This window comes from Trichomonas vaginalis, chromosome III (genome assembly GCF_026262505.1).
Source record: "Trichomonas vaginalis G3 chromosome III, whole genome shotgun sequence".
Lineage (NCBI taxonomy): Eukaryota > Parabasalia > Trichomonadida > Trichomonadidae > Trichomonas > Trichomonas vaginalis.
This window is the reverse complement of record NC_067205.1, coordinates 18,462,661-18,479,278: the sequence shown is the minus strand read 5'-3', so window position 1 is coordinate 18,479,278 and position 16,618 is coordinate 18,462,661. Positions and strand designations below refer to the sequence as shown.

At 36.8% G+C, this 16,618-nt stretch overlaps 9 protein-coding genes and 4 pseudogenes across 13 annotated transcripts, besides 1 other annotated feature; 6 read left to right on the top strand and 7 right to left on the bottom strand.

The window, feature by feature from the left end:
* Nucleotides 1–759: 759 nt before the first annotated feature.
* Nucleotides 760–16,618: part of a mobile genetic element that runs on past the window's edge.
* On the top strand, nucleotides 1,838–3,110 carry TVAGG3_0725330 (annotated as a pseudogene). Its single transcript has one exon. A coding segment is annotated over exon 1 (1,273 nt).
* TVAGG3_0725320 lies at nucleotides 3,817–4,352 on the top strand (annotated as a pseudogene). The gene has a single exon. A coding segment is annotated over exon 1 (536 nt).
* Nucleotides 6,887–7,331, bottom strand: TVAGG3_0725310 (annotated as a pseudogene). The gene has a single exon. A coding segment is annotated over exon 1 (445 nt).
* On the top strand, nucleotides 9,006–9,206 carry TVAGG3_0725300 (uncharacterized protein; the record flags this gene model as incomplete). The annotated part of the gene is made up of 1 exon (XM_051244301.1): nucleotides 9,006–9,206. One exon carries the CDS (start codon nucleotides 9,006–9,008, stop codon nucleotides 9,204–9,206), a length of 201 nt encoding a protein of 66 aa, XP_051090888.1.
* Nucleotides 9,235–9,840, bottom strand: TVAGG3_0725290 (uncharacterized protein; the record flags this gene model as incomplete). The annotated part of the gene is made up of 1 exon (XM_001321501.1): nucleotides 9,235–9,840. One exon carries the CDS (start codon nucleotides 9,838–9,840, stop codon nucleotides 9,235–9,237), a length of 606 nt encoding a protein of 201 aa, XP_001321536.1.
* TVAGG3_0725280 (uncharacterized protein) lies at nucleotides 10,461–10,886 on the top strand (the record flags this gene model as incomplete). Its single annotated transcript, XM_051244300.1, has 1 exon — nucleotides 10,461–10,886. One exon carries the CDS (start codon nucleotides 10,461–10,463, stop codon nucleotides 10,884–10,886), a length of 426 nt encoding a protein of 141 aa, XP_051090887.1.
* TVAGG3_0725270 (uncharacterized protein) lies at nucleotides 11,001–11,585 on the top strand (the record flags this gene model as incomplete). Its single annotated transcript, XM_051244299.1, has 1 exon — nucleotides 11,001–11,585. One exon carries the CDS (start codon nucleotides 11,001–11,003, stop codon nucleotides 11,583–11,585), a length of 585 nt encoding a protein of 194 aa, XP_051090886.1.
* On the bottom strand, nucleotides 12,352–12,615 carry TVAGG3_0725260 (uncharacterized protein; the record flags this gene model as incomplete). Its single annotated transcript, XM_051244298.1, has 1 exon — nucleotides 12,352–12,615. The coding sequence occupies one exon, from the start codon at nucleotides 12,613–12,615 to the stop codon at nucleotides 12,352–12,354; it is 264 nt and encodes an 87-aa protein (XP_051090885.1).
* TVAGG3_0725250 (uncharacterized protein) lies at nucleotides 12,646–12,891 on the top strand (the record flags this gene model as incomplete). The annotated part of the gene is made up of 1 exon (XM_001321502.1): nucleotides 12,646–12,891. The coding sequence occupies one exon, from the start codon at nucleotides 12,646–12,648 to the stop codon at nucleotides 12,889–12,891; it is 246 nt and encodes an 81-aa protein (XP_001321537.1).
* Nucleotides 12,914–13,504, bottom strand: TVAGG3_0725240 (DNA/RNA polymerases family; the record flags this gene model as incomplete). The annotated part of the gene is made up of 1 exon (XM_051244297.1): nucleotides 12,914–13,504. One exon carries the CDS (start codon nucleotides 13,502–13,504, stop codon nucleotides 12,914–12,916), a length of 591 nt encoding a protein of 196 aa, XP_051090884.1.
* Nucleotides 13,509–14,720, bottom strand: TVAGG3_0725230 (annotated as a pseudogene). The gene has a single exon. A coding segment is annotated over exon 1 (1,212 nt).
* Nucleotides 15,244–15,679, bottom strand: TVAGG3_0725220 (uncharacterized protein; the record flags this gene model as incomplete). Its single annotated transcript, XM_051244296.1, has 1 exon — nucleotides 15,244–15,679. A coding segment is annotated over one exon (436 nt), but the record flags the coding sequence as incomplete, so codon positions are not given.
* Nucleotides 15,871–16,272, bottom strand: TVAGG3_0725210 (uncharacterized protein; the record flags this gene model as incomplete). The annotated part of the gene is made up of 1 exon (XM_051244295.1): nucleotides 15,871–16,272. One exon carries the CDS (start codon nucleotides 16,270–16,272, stop codon nucleotides 15,871–15,873), a length of 402 nt encoding a protein of 133 aa, XP_051090882.1.

Below are 16,618 nucleotides of genomic sequence, written 5' to 3'. Positions count from 1 at the left end.
AAGTTCAAGGAAGGAAATACTGACCCGAACCTATTTAGCTTTATGGTTCAGCACCAAATGGGATATAATTTCAAACTTGGAAAATACAAGCTCGCTAAGGGATATGATTTAATAGCATATCATCCAAATGACATGAACGAATTTACTCCGAGATATTTGGTGTCAGAGATAAATGATGATTCAACTATCTTCATGAAACGCGTAAAAAATAGAGACGGAACGAAAGAACAAAGGCTTATGAATGCGGATGACTTAAATAGGGAACTTGTTGAAAACGGTCTCGGAATATATGAAATGCCAGCAGATGAGGTACAAGAAACTCCACAGGAAGAAGTTCAGATACAACCAGACATGGAAGAAATAGTTCAGCAACAACAGCTAGAAGAGCCTGAAGGAAACGAACAAGTCCCTCCTTTGGAAACTAACTTCACAGAACTAGATGAAGATTTGGAACAGCCGAAAAATCTTGACCCTCAACAAGAGTATGAGGTGAATATGGAATCTTTCCAAGAGTCTAAGAAAAATTCGGCTGACATGGTAGAAGAATATCGAAAAATGTTTGCCGACATACAAAAGACTCCAACATCAGATGAAAATATTCAGCATAGAATGGAAGAACTGAAAGAAAATGTACACAAATACAACAACCCTTTTTACTTACGAGCATATAACGTTCAATCTTTGGATGAACTCGGTGAAAATAAAAGGTTAAATTTCAACAAAACATATAGAAATGAAACATTGTTTAAAGTTCATTCAGAACCTAACCAATATGGAAACAAACCTACTTTTGTTTCTGCAGACTATGGAACTACAATGAGATGGGGTCATAAAGCTAACCCGGATAGGTGGTTCATAAACTTACAACCACAATTCCAAGAAGTTGTAGACGCAATGGAAGTGAATGGTGAACCAGATTTAGCTGGTATTTTCAGCGCGGCTTTAATGCCATTGAAAGATATGAAAGATGCAGATATTTTGAACCAGTATGAAATGAACATGGCTGATGGAAATATAACACCTGACGTTCTAGAACATTTATCTCAAAGAACTACACAGAACCATAGAGATGGTATATTTGGTGAAGAGTTTAGAAAGAGAGTTAGGAGAGAGAAGGAAGAGAACCTATTGTACATGACCTTGCAAACGAAAGTTTACAAAATGTCATAAAAACTTACTTTGCAGACGATGAAATGAGAAGGGATGAATATTTAAGAAAACTCAAATGGACAGTACCAAATGAAATGTTAGTATTGAAAAACATGTTCCTTGACAAAATAAAACCAACTACAGAAATAAATGACGCAAGACTGAAACGTTGGGTAAAAGCTTTCCCATTCACAAAAGATATTGTTGGTAACATGGAAAGAAAACCAGAATGGCTACAAAAACATATATTTGGAAACGAGCTTATTCCATATGGACAAGCTCTGTTTGAAGAGCTTGAACCGGAAACTCAGGAAAGAGTCATGCAAACAATACGCGAAGACTCAAATACAAACTATGACAAACTCTTTCTAGGATATAGGTTACCTGAGATGGGCGACCAGAGCCCAAAGGCAAAAAGGACATGGGAAATTTACAAACATACTAGGTGAACATGAGGCAAAGATGCAACAACTTGAAGCAGAGGGCAAGTTACCAAAGCGACACCAAAGAAGAAGAGAAGAGTAGAACAAAGTGAAAGTAGTGAAGAAGTAACTTCATCTAGTGAAAGTAGTGGCAATGAAGGAAAAAGAAGAGTTAAAAACTCAGCCAGGAAGAAAGTAAAGCTTGGTCCACGTGGGTTCTATTATGACACATAAATCCAACTATTCTATATTTTTACCCATATGAAATGTACGCCGCTCAGAATATAACGCCAACAGTTTTGGATGCCATGAATGGAAATGTTTCCGAATGGTATAACGAATGCGACAATGCCATTAGAAGGTCAGAAATAGTTCCTGGAACTTACGAATATACAACTGCTGTTTCTTATGGAAACGTAGGTGAGTTTGGAGAAGGTTCTTCAACAACAGTAGATATTGCTTGCGACAGGTTTCATATATTTCTATTGACAACTCATTCTTATACGTGGAACAAGACATTGAAATAAAACCTTCTGCCAAGTTGTCTGACAAGAAAGGTTGCAATGGAATTTTCTATGTCGGATACCAATATGCTCCAGAAGTTTTCATGGGATATAAGATATATTCTAACTCTGACTTAGTTCAAACAGTAACATGGGCAAACTATGAATGGTTCGCTTTGAGAAACTCAGTACAACCACAAGCTAGAGAACAAACAGACCAGTATGCAACTATTGAGAAAATAAGAAGACTTGACCCTAACGTTCCAGGAGTTTATGTTAACCTTTCTGGACAAACTGCAGCAGCAGTAACCAAAGTAAAACTGAAACTTAGAGTTCCTTTGTCATCTTTCCTCATCTTCAGGTTTTTAAGATACTTGCCAAACTGGGCAGGAAAAATTTCTATCGAACTTACTCCAAGCAAAAATAACTTAGTCATTGCACCAACACAAGACCCATTCACTCTTACAGACGTAAAGGGACAAATCAAACGTCATTCGCCGATTTTGCAAAGACAAAGTTGACTTAGACTTTGGTTTCTCAAACCTCAACACTGAAGTAAACTATTATTTCAATGCTGCTGGAACTGCTTGGGACCCAGTTAAGTTCACATGCGAAAAATTTGAATGCAAGAGAATAGAAAGCAGACTTGCAGTCTATATGTTGGACCCAGATATTTCAAATGCTTTAGCTGCCAAATATATTGCAGTTCCACTTATGTTCCCTATACACCAAATATCTGTCAAAGACTTTGCAGGTGAAGTTGGAAACCAAAGTGCTGACCCAGGTGCAAGAACAGATATTGCTTTAACAACTGCAATGAAACATGCAGATACTATGTTTGTACTGTTCAGACGAACTATAAATGACTATTCTTGTTTCTACAACCCTGGTATTAAATATCATATAAACATAGATGGCAAATATTATCCAAGAGAAGAATATTCTACAGTTGAGGATATGAGGTCATACAACTTGACATTAGATGCTATGAACTTTAACAACAACTTCACAACAACCATTAACCCTGAAATGCAAAGTTCTATTATGCCATATGTGAAAGTATGGACTCATACAGGAGGTCAAAAAACTCAATATACAAATGGAGACCGTTCAAACTTTTGGCTTGGCATTCCATTTGCTGACTCAGAAGACTTTATGGGTGGTATTTCAACTGTTGGTACTGTCAAATACAATATACTGGTGACAGAGACGGTCCAGATGAATTGAGAGCAAAGAAGTTTACAAAACCAATAGCACTTTTCACGGAAGATGCTCTTTTGAAGATTCGTTCGATGAAACCTGCTGGGGCTCCTCAGATTGGCATAACGACAGCTTCCATCGAGCAGATTTTGGCAGCAGGTCAGTAAGTTGTTCTTGAACTGACTTCTCTCCGTCAAATATTGACAGTACGCCAGTTTTGACATAAATTGTATTATAAACTTACCTTTAGAAATATCTGTAAGTTTTGTTGTTATATTTTTGTCTGCTTCAAGAACTTTCACCATTTCAGTTATACCAACTTTCTTTGCTTTATGAAAATATTTTGGTTCAGCAAAGACTGCTATTCTATAACATTTTCCATTGTTTGTATAAAGAACTATTCTGTCAATGTATTTGTATTGTTTGTGTGTGTAAACTTTGTTCTGCTTCAATTCGAAGAGATATCCGAATACGTCCATCTTTTTATTCTAAGTAAAATGTCATTTCCGAAAAATAGAAGCGTAAGTGTTTCAAAAGGTTTAATGGCGGTGGCAGATGTGAAGTTAAATTCACCAACTCAAACAAACAGTCAAAGTGTTATTGTCAATGTCAAAGAAAGAGATGTTGAAGTGGGGAAACCATACGAAGACGAAGATGGTATAACAATTGTTCCTGTAAAAGAACAACCAACATATCCTGAAGTTAGCAGAGACTTAAGTTCTGTTGCAGATATTCGAAACGACTACCAACAACTGAAAGACAAACTTCAAACTCAGGAGAAGATTTGTCAAGCTTTAGTATAATGTTAAACTTGGTCGAACACAACCCTGTAAAAGTGAACTCATATGTCATTGCACCTCATGAAGTTTTGAAAGAACTATTGAAACTTTTGACAGAGGCAGACGATATAAACATCAAAGAAATAGAACCCGACATTAGTTGCTGTGGTGTTTCATATAATGTCATTGACAAGATATACGTTATGAAAGGAGGTGAAACGTTGAACTTAAAATATAGTTTCCCAGACGTTATAAAAATATTTGACGACCACAACATTTCATTAAAATTTATTTGCTAAGTAAATGGCAGAAGACATAATGGTTTATACTATTACGACTAAAAACCCTGAGTCATATAATTCTATAACAACAAACTTACAAAGTCCTCAAGGACGATATTGTAAACTAACCTTAAACACAATGACGACTAAAGCCTGTTTTGCTCTTTTGACACCAGAAGACTTTATTGTTGTGAATGGTAAAAAATACTCCTTTGAAGATACTTACTCAGATATACCACCAACAGGTTTTGTTGACTTATTTAATACTTTAAGACGGGTGTAACATGTGCTGCAACTAGAGCAGGTTTCATTATGTTTGGATGTCCGACTGAGTTTACTATAAACGATATGAGCTATAATACAAAACTTATATCTGGTTTTTACTACCAACAGTTTCCTATAACAGGAAAAGGTGTCATACAAGGAATGTCTATTCCATTGACTTTAAGCACACCTATTTATATATTGTTTCAAACTTAGGTTCAAAGTGTTATTCGAATGTCGACAGAAACTACTATGACCAAAAGATACTTATGCGTATAAACAACACTTTCTCTGCTGGTTTGCCTATTGTTCATTCGAATGCAGAATTTTCAGCTTAGTGAACTCAAACACTTTAGCAAACATAAACTTAACTTAGTTGACGCAAACTTTGTTCCTGTAAAACTTTTATGTCCTATGTATTTGTCAATGACGGCAGAAAGTTTCGAATTGGAAGATGCAACTGGTGAAAGTATTGTATTACAAGAACAACTTCAACAACAAATAGCTCAAGAACAACAAATGCAACAAATGGAACAACAAAGTCAAGAATAAAAAAAATATTTTTTTTATTTTTATAAAAATGTACAGAATAGATGTTTCAGATTTTTATGACTTCCAAGCATTCAGAAATATGTGTCCATTTAGAGACTATAACAAAGCAGTCGAGAATTTGAAACGTTTAGTCATTTATGTCGACTCTGCCCCAGAATGTTATATGTATGAAAGAATGGGATGTTGTCTTTAACAAACCAAGAGCAACAATAGTTTCAGAACAAGAATGTAGACAGAAACTTAAGAAAATAAAAGTCGTACAAGTTGGTATGAAGATGTTAGATGCTTGGGATATCTTATTGTCAAAGTTAGAAGATTTTTCAGTTCGAGGTATAAAGTTCTATACACCTTCTCCAAACTTCTATTCTATCTTCACTGGATATAAATATGAACAAGTAGAATGGAAAGAAAATATTATAGAAGCTTGGTTAGACCATGTCAAAGAAATTATATGCAATGGAAACGAAAGAGTCTATGAGTATATCTTATGTTGGTTTGCAAACATCTTACAACATCCAAGTGCTAAAAATGAAACTGCTCTCATTATAATTGGAAAACAAGGAACAGGTAAGAACACTTTCTTTACAGATATTTTGTGCAAACTGTTAGAGGCTATTCGAACCCTAATATGACAAACTTAGAAAACATCTGCGGTAAATTTAACTCTTCAATAGAGAATATGAAACTTATAGTATGTAACGAACTTCAAAGTATAGATACAACAAAAGTTTTGAACTCAGATGCTTTGAAGAGTCTTATAACAGACAAAGTTGGAGTTGTTGAAAGAAAGTATAAAGACCAAAGAGTTTGTGAAAATGTTGCAAACTTCATTATGGTTTCAAACAATGCTGTTCCGATGAAGTTAGAAAGTTCTGACAGAAGATATGTAGTTGTCAGAACGTCAGATTCTCATATGCAAGATACAGAATATTTTGACGACTTAGCAGAAACTTTGACACTCTACTTTTACAACCACTTGTTCTCATATTTCATGACATTAGATATTTCTAAGTTCAATCCAAGACAAATTCCACATACCGAAGAGAGACAAACATTGTTAGAAGCAAACAAGAGTGTATATGAACTGTTCATAGATGAAACTGACTTTGAGTGTTTAGATGAAAGGTCATTGTACGATTCGTATAAACAATATTGTCAAAGAGTATGGTTATATGACAGCGTCTAAACGAACATTCTTGGCAAATGTCAAAAAGTCTTTTAGACGTACAGAATGGTGTATATACAAAGAAAAATTTTTCTGAGTAAATTTTAAAAAAAATATTTTTTTATCCGATAGAAAAGATGCAAAATTCATCTCAGTAAACAAGTACATGTCAGGACTTAAAGAAGAACTAGACCCATTCACATATTTGAATGTTTACTTCTACCATTTTGAAAAGTCTTCATTCAGCAAAGTTTGGAACATCGAACCAGTTAAGTTTGCTATTGTGACTAAAAATGGTGCGAAATTTGAAGACTTAGACATAGAAGGTTTGTTAGCAGTCAAAGAAAGTTTTGACAGAAGGTTCTCAAACCTTAAAGAAGGCAAAGCATACAAACTTGTTATACCTTATGAACCAAAGAAAGCAGACGACTATGAATATTATGAGTCTAAGTTGTAGAAGTTCAAGGTAAATTGGGTAAAAAGATTTTAGAGTCTAAGCCAGTGTTTGCTCCTAAAGAGGAAGAGAACATTGACATTGACCCAGAAATGTTCTAAAAATAAAATTTTATTTTTACATGTCAAATTTCTTTTTCTCTGGTTCAGGTTCTTTCTTCTCTTCTTCTACTTTCTTTTCTTTCTTTTCTCTCTTCTTCTTTTCTGGTGGAGTTATGTCAAATTCTCAGAACCATATTTTGTAAAAGTTCTTTGTCCTTTAATAGCTCTTCTATTCTGTTTTCTATTTCATCTTCAAGAACAGCGCATGTGTCTTCTTTGCATTCTAAGAAGTTTTGTTGGACTTCATCTCTCCAAGAGGCGTCATCTCTGTCAACAAGTCTGTCATTGACAAATTTTAAGACTGCTCTGCTTAATGTTTTATGGTTCTTGTCATATTCCCAGAAACAGAACTTTAGAACAAATTCACCTTTCTTGTTTACACTATGTAAGATTTTATGGTCGACAGATGTTTTGCTGTCGAAAAGCTTGTCTCGAATATAGATAGCGAAATCGCTAGACATTTTCTAAAAGATAAAAATTTTAATTTTTCTAAAAATATGTTAGAAAAAAAGTTTGCTGACATTGACAAAAATTTGAGAATGTTTTAAACAAGAACAAGAGGAAGTTAGAAAATGCTCAGATAAAGCCATACATGACAAGTTCTTATTTGCTCAGAATGGTATAACAGGTCTAATTGCACCACCTGGGTCGGGTAAGACTTTCACTTATCTTAAAATGGCTGCACAACAACAAGAACTAGATGAGAAGAACCCATTCTATGAGTTAGTTGTTATTTGTAGTACTTCTGGTCAATTTGACCAAACCGTCAATTCGTTCAAAGATATTATAAAGAAGTCTAAGTTAGTATGTATAAAAGATCTGAGTTGTTAGATTGGATAAAGAAGTACCAAAGAAGAGTTTTGAAGTACAATGCTATAAATGAGTATATAAATTCTAAGTTTAAAGACCCAAATGAGGAAATGCAGAGAATATTAGAGAAGAAACACTTCAGAAACAAACAGAAAGAGATAGAATACATTTCGAAGAAATTGCAATCTTACGATTGGAAGACTTACCCTCATAGATGTCTTCTTATCTTAGATGACTTTGCTTCTCATCCTTTGTTAAAGAAGAGAACAAGATATGTGTCGAATTCTTAAGAAGCTCAGACACTTTAACATCTCAGTTGTCATTTGTGTACAGACAGCAAAGAGTTTAAGTAAGGATGTAAAGAATACTTACTGATATTGTACTTTTCCCCGGATTGTCCGAAGACGATTTCATGGAACTTATGAAAGAGTCCATGGCAGGTAAGTTTGACAGACATGAACTAAGGGAGAAGTACAAAGTCATACAAGACCCTCATACTTCTTTCAGAATTCATATCTACGCAAACAAAGTTCAAATTGTAAAAAGTCAAGCTTGAAAAATCTAAGTGTTTAGTCTTAGTAAGATGGTAGCTTCTTAAAGCAAATACCATTGCTGAGTTTTATGTACGTGAAGAGAAGTACAATGAATTCAATTACGAGTACAATTGCAATGACAACTAAGGCAACTATTTTTGTCTTTTGCCAGCAAGGGTACTTCTTCTCTTCCAATGGTTCGGCAGAACTATACTCACTCATGAGAAATGCCAAAACGGTTTAATAGAAAAAGTGAAAGTTATTCTTCATTTTTTTGTATAAAAGATATGATTTTAGGGATTTTTTTGACGAAGTGTCAAAGTTCTCTTCGTAAAAAAATAACAGTTATATAATGAAAAAGTGTCATTTTTTCACGATTTTAGGGATTTTTTTGACGAAGTGTCAAAGTTCACTTGGTAAAAAAATAACAGTTATATAATGAAATTTGGTCATTTTTTCACGATTTCAGGGATTTTTTTTACGAAGTGTCAAAGTTCTCTTCGTAAAAAAATAACAGTTATATAATGAAAAAGTGTCATTTTTTCATGTCCGAAGACTCGAAGGTGCAACACTTCCAAAATACCGACGAACTCAGAAGAGCAGCATGGCAGTATCTTCTTGACAACTTCTTTGAGTTCTCCAGGTACACCTTGGAAAATGCTGAAGAACTCCGACACAGAGAATTTGGAGAAATTGCACTCCAATACTACCTTGACAAACAAAGGGTAAACAAAGGGTAAACAAAGGGTAAAATAAGACTAAAAACTTAACGTTTAAAAAGTGACATTTTTAATGAGCTCCGAGTCACCGAGAAAACTTGGTCAGATGTTAGCAGCTTACTTCCCTGAGGAGGATGGAAGCGTTACATACGTAAGGTTCAAAAACAACGAACCTGGAATTGCGTACCAAATTCGCAATTACATGACCATGGAAGAGTACGAAAGGTTCCTACAAGAGAAACCAGCTCTAAACAACTCAGAAAAAAAAGAATAAAAAGTTTAACTCGTAATTGTTTATTTTTTTACTTGTATGGGCAAGCTGCAAGAATGAAGTCGACTATCTCAGTCTTTGTCTTGACGAGCTGGACGGCTCTTGCGAGTATGTCTGTTTTGCGGTCTCCAGCTGGTGTTTGACCTTCGTAATTGCGCATGTTCTTGAGAGCTCCAACTGTAAATGATTGTAGGATGAAGAGTCTCTCAGACTGCTTGAGGTAGTCTTCACGGTCGCGAACCGAATCTGTGGTACGAGTCGAATCGGTCGATTTGAGGGAAGAGACTGAAAGCCTGTCATCTTCCATTGGAGCTGTAGCATACTCTTTGCGTAAGCGGTTCAGACCTTCTTCGAAGTCTTGGTCTCTCTTCGATTGAGATTGGAATTGGAATTGCTGGGGTGGAGCTTGCTGGGGTGGAGCTTGCTGGAACATCCAAGGGTTGGGGAAGTAAGGCATAGGCTGAGGAGGAGGGTAGTTCGGGAAGCCTTGTGGTGGGTAGTAACATTGAGGTGGAAATTGGTAGTAATTTGGTGGAGGTACTTGCTGGAACTGAGGTGCAGGGGCTGGTGCTTTAGGTTCTGCAGCTTTCGGTACTTCTGGCTTTGGAATGGACTCGGTTGGTGGTACGTCGGACATTGTTCTGAAAAAGTACAAGTATTGTTCTGAAAAAGTACAAGTATTGTTCTGAAAAAGTACAAGTATTGTTCTGAAAAAGTACAAGTATTGTTCTGAAACAGTACAAGTATTGTTCTGAAACAGGACAAATATTGTTCTGAAACAGGACAAATATTGTTCTGAAACAGGACAAATATTGTTCTGAAACAGTACAAATATTGTTCTGAAACAGTACAAATATTGTTCTGAAACAGGACAAATATTGTTCTGAAACAGTACAAGTATTGTTCTGAAACAGGACAAATATTGTTCTGAAACAGGACAAATATTGTTCTGAAACAGGACAAATATTGTTCTGAAACAGTACAAATATTGTTCTGAAACAGGACAAATATTGTTCTGAAACAGGACAAATATTGTTCTGAAACAGGACAAATATTGTTCTGAAACAGGACAATTTTTCTCACAAATTGAGAGCTTTGACGGGAAATTTGTTCTGAATCAGAACAAGTATTGTTCTGAAAAAGTACAAGACTTGTTCTGATTCAGAACAATACTTGTTCTGAAAAAGTACAAGACTTGTTCTGAAACAGAACAAGACTTGTTCTGAAACAGAACAAGACTTGTTCTGAAACAGAACAATGGACAACATCGAGCCATTAGATGAGGCAATTTACATTATAGAGGTAAATGAAGTTGTTAAGCAGTACTTGGGCAAGGACAAAGCCAACAAGTCCCTCGGCTGCTGGTTGTCTGGAAGAGGTGCGCTGAAAATCGAAAATGAAACCGGAATTCCAATTCAAATACCAGAAAACACTCCTGTAGACGACATAAAGGAGATGAAGAAAGAAGCTATTCTCAAGTTCTTTGCAAAGCGCCCATGGATACAACTTCCAAACAGAGAGAGTCCAATTCCACGAATTATACAAATTCTCAAAGGACTGTTCCACTTCTCAGGACAGCCATTCTACATAACCTGTGAAGGCGACATTCAGCCAGTTCTTCAGCCAGTTCTTCAGCCAGTTCTTCAGCCAGTTCTTCAGCCAGTTCTTCAGCCAGTTCAGTAAACATCTCATTTTAACTTCACTTTTTTTATGTTTTTACGCATGTGAAGAAGAAGCCTTCTGGTAAGTTTCTTATAGCCATATACATGGCACGCTTTGAGTAAAAACATTTTTTGAATGAAGCAAGTTAAATTCGTCCCACACCAATCTCAATGGACCGATGAAGAGTTTCAAGCTATGGTTGAAGACGTTGAGAACGACATAGACGGCGAACTTGAAGGAGCTCAAATCACAATTGCAACCAAAATTGCAGGAGTCAAGGAACAGATAGCTCCACTTAAAGCTACCAAAGCTACTCTTGACCTCATGGATAGTTACCGTTTAGATGTCAAGAGTGGAATAAGACAATTAAAATTAAAACTTCTAAACTACGAAGCTATACTCCAAAAGTTAGCAGAAATGAGAAGACTTTACCAGAGCTACTTACATGTAAGGGACTTACCTTCAAGCAGTCCGACCAAAGATGAATTTTCTGACATTGTCCCAATTTTGTCCGAAAGTCAGCTCAGATGTTTCGAACTGCTCCCAACATATCCGGAATATGAACGTTTGCCTGAACTCTTCCACAATCTCAAAAAACGTTTTTTGGTTCTCATGTTCCAAACTTTTATCGGAAGAGACAACAAACGTTCAGAAGAAGAACAAGATATTATTTTAAACTTGTTGTATGACTTAACCGTCATAACAAGCTTTTTGAAGTAAAACCGTCATTCTCAAACCACTTCATTTTTTCGATGTCCGAACAAGCACCGAAGCCAAACTCAATGGCAGATGTCCTTTCAAGGTTGTCAGACAAGCGCCCAGTTCAAATTCAAATTGCCCAATTGAACGCTCATCTGTCAAACACCATTAAGACTCTCCAAAGTAGTCTTATGGAAGAGATAACCAATCTCAAAGTCGAAGTCCTCACGAACCAAGCTTCCAATAAGAAAGTCCTGAACGATTTCGCGGAAACCTTGCGCCAATACAACATAGAGAACCAAAACCTTGCCCAACTCATCTACCGTTTCTTCGAAGAGATTGACACCATCTGGGCGGCACTCGGAAAGGACAGAACCTCCACCACCGTAATTCGTGAGTACCAAATTCAAGAAGGAATTTTCGAGAAGAAGAAGAGGAAGAAGAGAAGAAGAGAAACACGAAGAAGAAGGACATGGGCAACCCTTGTTGCCGATGACGCTTATGAAATTTCCCAACCCTACCCATACAAAATCCGCAACAAGGAGACCGGCAAGGTTCTTACCCCAGTCCTCAACAACTTGGGACACTTGAACCTTACCCTTCGGAATTACGGTTCAATTTCCATGGGAAAGCTTGTCGGTATGCAATGGGTTCCAAATCCAAACAAGAAGACGAGGGTCAGACACATTGACGGTGACCAAGCTCAACAACCGTAAGGAGAACCTCGAGTGGTTCTAAGAGTAAAAAAATTTTATTTTAGGGGGAAACCCCGAGTAAATTTAGGTGTTTAGTTCATTAAGTGGGTTAAATTAAGGGTAATTTGGACAATTAGCTCCCGACCTCTGAATTGGACTCTTTCGTCATCCCAGTTGCGTAGGAGGTCGTCCCAGAGGAGTTGGTAGAATTGCCAATCCAAGGACGATTTGTCCTCCCAGGCATTGAGGATGTACTGCTCGTAGAGTTTCATGACCTCTGCCTTGCACCAGACACCCTCTCCCTTGGAACATAAGGCTTCTTCGAAGTGCTCGAATGCGATTGGCTGCTTGACCATCCGAAATGACACTTTTTGTCCGTTTGGTCAATGTTCGTGTCTCGTGCCATAGTCGACGAAAATACAGACAAACAGGTTATATATGAGTTTGAGACCAAGAATGGTGTAACTCGACCTGTCCGATTCAAAGACTCCGAGGGCGACCATGAAATTAAACGGAAATTAGCTAGGAAGGAATATAAAATGGACTGGTTGCCACCACCTCCACCTCCACCACCTTTACCTGTTCCTCAAGTAAATAAGCCTTTCACGTTCCCAAGAATTCCCACATTTTAATTCAAATTCGAATAAAAATTTTTTATTTCATGCAATGTTTAACTATTTCACCATCTTCTTTAACACCCCAGTACTTACGCTTGGAGAGGACATGAACTTCGGTGAAAATTTTGTCCAATTTGAATTGACCCATCTTTTCACCGACTAAACCCATTTCAATGAGTTTGTTGTATCCTTCTTCGTTCGTCATGAGTGCGTCAATGTTCTCATAGTAAACCTTCACTTTGGATTTGACTTCCGAGAAGAACTCATTGTAGTTGTCAAGGACTGCCTTTGCGAACTGAGGGTAAGACCAATGTTCGACAATAGGTTTTAATGTGGTTACTAAGCCACTTTGACCTTGAGTGAATTCGTACTTCAAAACAAAAGGAGAAAACCTTTCAACAAAGTTGTCGACCTTCTCATAATGTTTACTCTTCATCTCTTGAGGTTTCTTAATGGAATATCCCCATGTCGAATTCATAAGCAATTTGAGTGTCATTGCAAGTTTGGGGTTTGAAGCTTTCCTAATATCATACAGTTGTTGTATGACTTTTCCAACTGTATAGTTCCTTCCCGGGAACTCACCATCTTCGTTTGGAATTCCAGTCGGAATATATTGGACAAACCTCATGTATGCAGCGTTAAGGTCGACATAGTATATCTTTTCATCTGAGTCGAACTTGTCGCAACCAATTGGTCCAGTTTGTGGAAATTCAAGTGAGTCTCTTATCTTCTGAGAAACTTCTCCTGTTATCTCATAAACATCGTCGAAGCAACCTGTTTCATATAAAACCTTCTGACCTAACTCAGATGCTCTCCAATACAATTTGACGTCAATTGGATGTCTCAATGGAAGTTTGTTTATAGCATCTTGAAGTTCTTGCAACCTCATTGGAAGTTCTTCTGGTTCAGGTTGGTATCCGAACAATCCAACTCCTTGTGGAATTGTGTACTTCTTTTGTACTAGAACTTTGTCTGGAACAACTTTTGGTCTTGCTAACAGTGAAAAGTTTGTTTCGTCTTTTGGTACAAAAGTTTCTGTCAGCTTGTCATCTGGAATTGGTTCCAACAAACCTTTCTCGAAAAGAATGTTTACAGCTCTGACAATGTTGCACTTGCCTTTTCCGAACAATGGGTTTGTAAGACTTTCGTTCAACATGAAGTGGTTGTGGACAATTACAATCTTCAACCATGGCAATTTGAAGTCAACAACATAGTCGTCATGTGAAGAACCTTTAGCTGTAGGTATGTTGACTCGGATATTGACATTTGCCAACGGTGCAATTTTTGCCAATTGACCTCTGAGAATGTACCTTGTCTTCACACATGACTCAAGATACTTCATCTTCTCATCTGTAACAAGACCAGAGTTCCTGAGACATGTAAGAATGCAAGGTTCATTGACAATTGTTTCAATTGAATTGTAAATTCCATACCTTGTCAAGTCAATGTCAGACTTATTTATGAAGGGAAGTATCCAGCATGTTGTCTGACTGCTTGAGGGTTAGGTTGGTACCATTCGAACTTGACACTTGCAATTCCTTCAATTGCATTCAAAATGTCTGAGTCGGAGTCAACCATTTGTTCTCTCTTTGTAGTCTTGAAAGCGTCAAGAAGTTTTGCGGCTGTTTGTTCATTGCCATGTGCATAGTAAATGTGACCATCCAAATCTGTTATGGTCAATCTGAGATTGTGTCCTTTCTTATTTCCGTCTTGTATGGCAGCAAGTACACCCATGAAGCCTTCTTTGTTCTTTCCTTCGTCAAAGTTTACTGTAAAGGTTCGACCAGATGTAATTTGACTTCTAACTTCACGGTACTTTCATATGCATATCTTGTTCTTTCCATGGGAGCATGTGTGTCTTCACCTTTTCCTTTTTTCCTTCTCAAAGGATGCAATTGTTCGTCATGTTTCCAGTAGAATCTGGCAAAGCCGTCGTGTCCTTCAACTTGAGGTTCACTAACATCGAAAGGCATGTCCATAAGACGTTCTTCTTCTAACCTCTCTAGTCTGTTTGGATAATTGGCACGTGCTGTTTCCAAATCCATTTCGTAGCGAAGACCAGACAATTTGTCATAGACTTTTATGGGTCTTCCCTTCCTATATTTAAACTTCTTCGAAACTCTCCAACCATATCTTTGCAACTCTGCTTTTATTCTAGCAGATTTCTATCCATTCTATATGGGGGCATTTTTATAAAAATAAAAAAATATTTTTTTCTTTACTTTACATAACCGCCTGCTGCCATAAGTCTTTGACGCCAACCCATACCAGCTAATGAAGGTTGACTTGGTTTAGTTTGGAAACTAAACTTTGGTTTTGGTTTATCTTCAGTTTTTGGTTTTTCTTCTTCTATCGGTTTTTCGTCACTTTTCGGTTCCTCTGACTTTACCTCACTTGCAGGAACAGTTGTGTCGTCAACATCTTCATAAATATCATATGCCATTTGTTTTTGTTTTCCTTTCAACTTTTTGTGTTTGTTGTAAAGTTTAGAATATTTCGACTCTAAGTCAATGAGATGTTCTATAATGAACTGTTGGTCAGTGAAGTAAACTTTTCCATCTGTTGTCTCGAAAGCTCCTTCAGACTTCAATATTTTATTTGTGAGAGTCTGTTTCTTTTTTGAGATACTAGCCGTTCCATTTTTATGAAAAGTGACTTTGTAGTTAGGGTTTGTATTTCCAGACCTGGCACTTTCTATTATTGAATTTTTCTCTTCATCTGTAAGTTCTTTGACAGGTTTTGACAATGGTTCTGAACTTTTTGTTTGTGGTGTCAAATCTACCGTTTCAACTTCTTCGGTCATTTCATCTCAGTAAAAAATTTTAGTTTGGTTTGTTTTCAACTGGTTGTTGTTGTTTTTTAAGTCGGTCTAAAACTTCCTGAGGTATAGGAAGAACTTGACAAACACGTTGTGTAACTGCTGGAAGCCGACAAATCCATCTTGAACCCATTTGTCTCAATGCTGTATTGTTCATTTCATCTCAGTAAAAAACTTTACATTCCCCACGTTTGAGGCGGTTGAGGTTGGTTATTGTTTACCCATTGTTGTGCATGGTTATATCCTCTGTTAAAGAATCTTTCACCTTGGTCCATATAGTGTCCTGCTTGGTTATAGTAGTCATTTGCTTTGTTATAATAGTTTCCTGCTTGTCTTCCTACATTGTCCATCCATCCTTGAACTTTTCCTCTTGTTTCAGGATTTGGAATAAGATTTGTTGCATCTCGTGCTACATCCCAACCTTTCTGTACAGTTTGTATAATAGGTTGTGCTTTCTCTTTAAGTATACCTAATGTACTCAAAATCTTCCTTCCAACTCCAAATACACCTCTGGCTATTGTTCCCACTGCGGGCAAAAATCTGGATGCAACTCCTGCTAACGCGCCAAATAAACCCATTTCTTATGGGTTAAAAAATGACGAATCCAAACAAGGACCCCTATGTTTCTAAAGCGACAAAGAAAGCACTCATGGTAAAAATCTTTAGTTCAACACCAAATGCTTGGTTTATGGATATCTTGGAAAACATTCCGAGGTTAGAGAAGATGGACCACCATACTGGCTAATATTTGTCGGTCAAAACACAAGATACTGTGAAGCCATACCATTACAGTCCAAAAATATTTTAGATATCTGCAGCTTTGACAATATTTGTTGACAAATACCATCCAACAAAACTAACATCTGACTGTGAAAGTTCTTTCAAATCAGACGATGTAAAAAACTATCTGCGTTCAAAAAATGT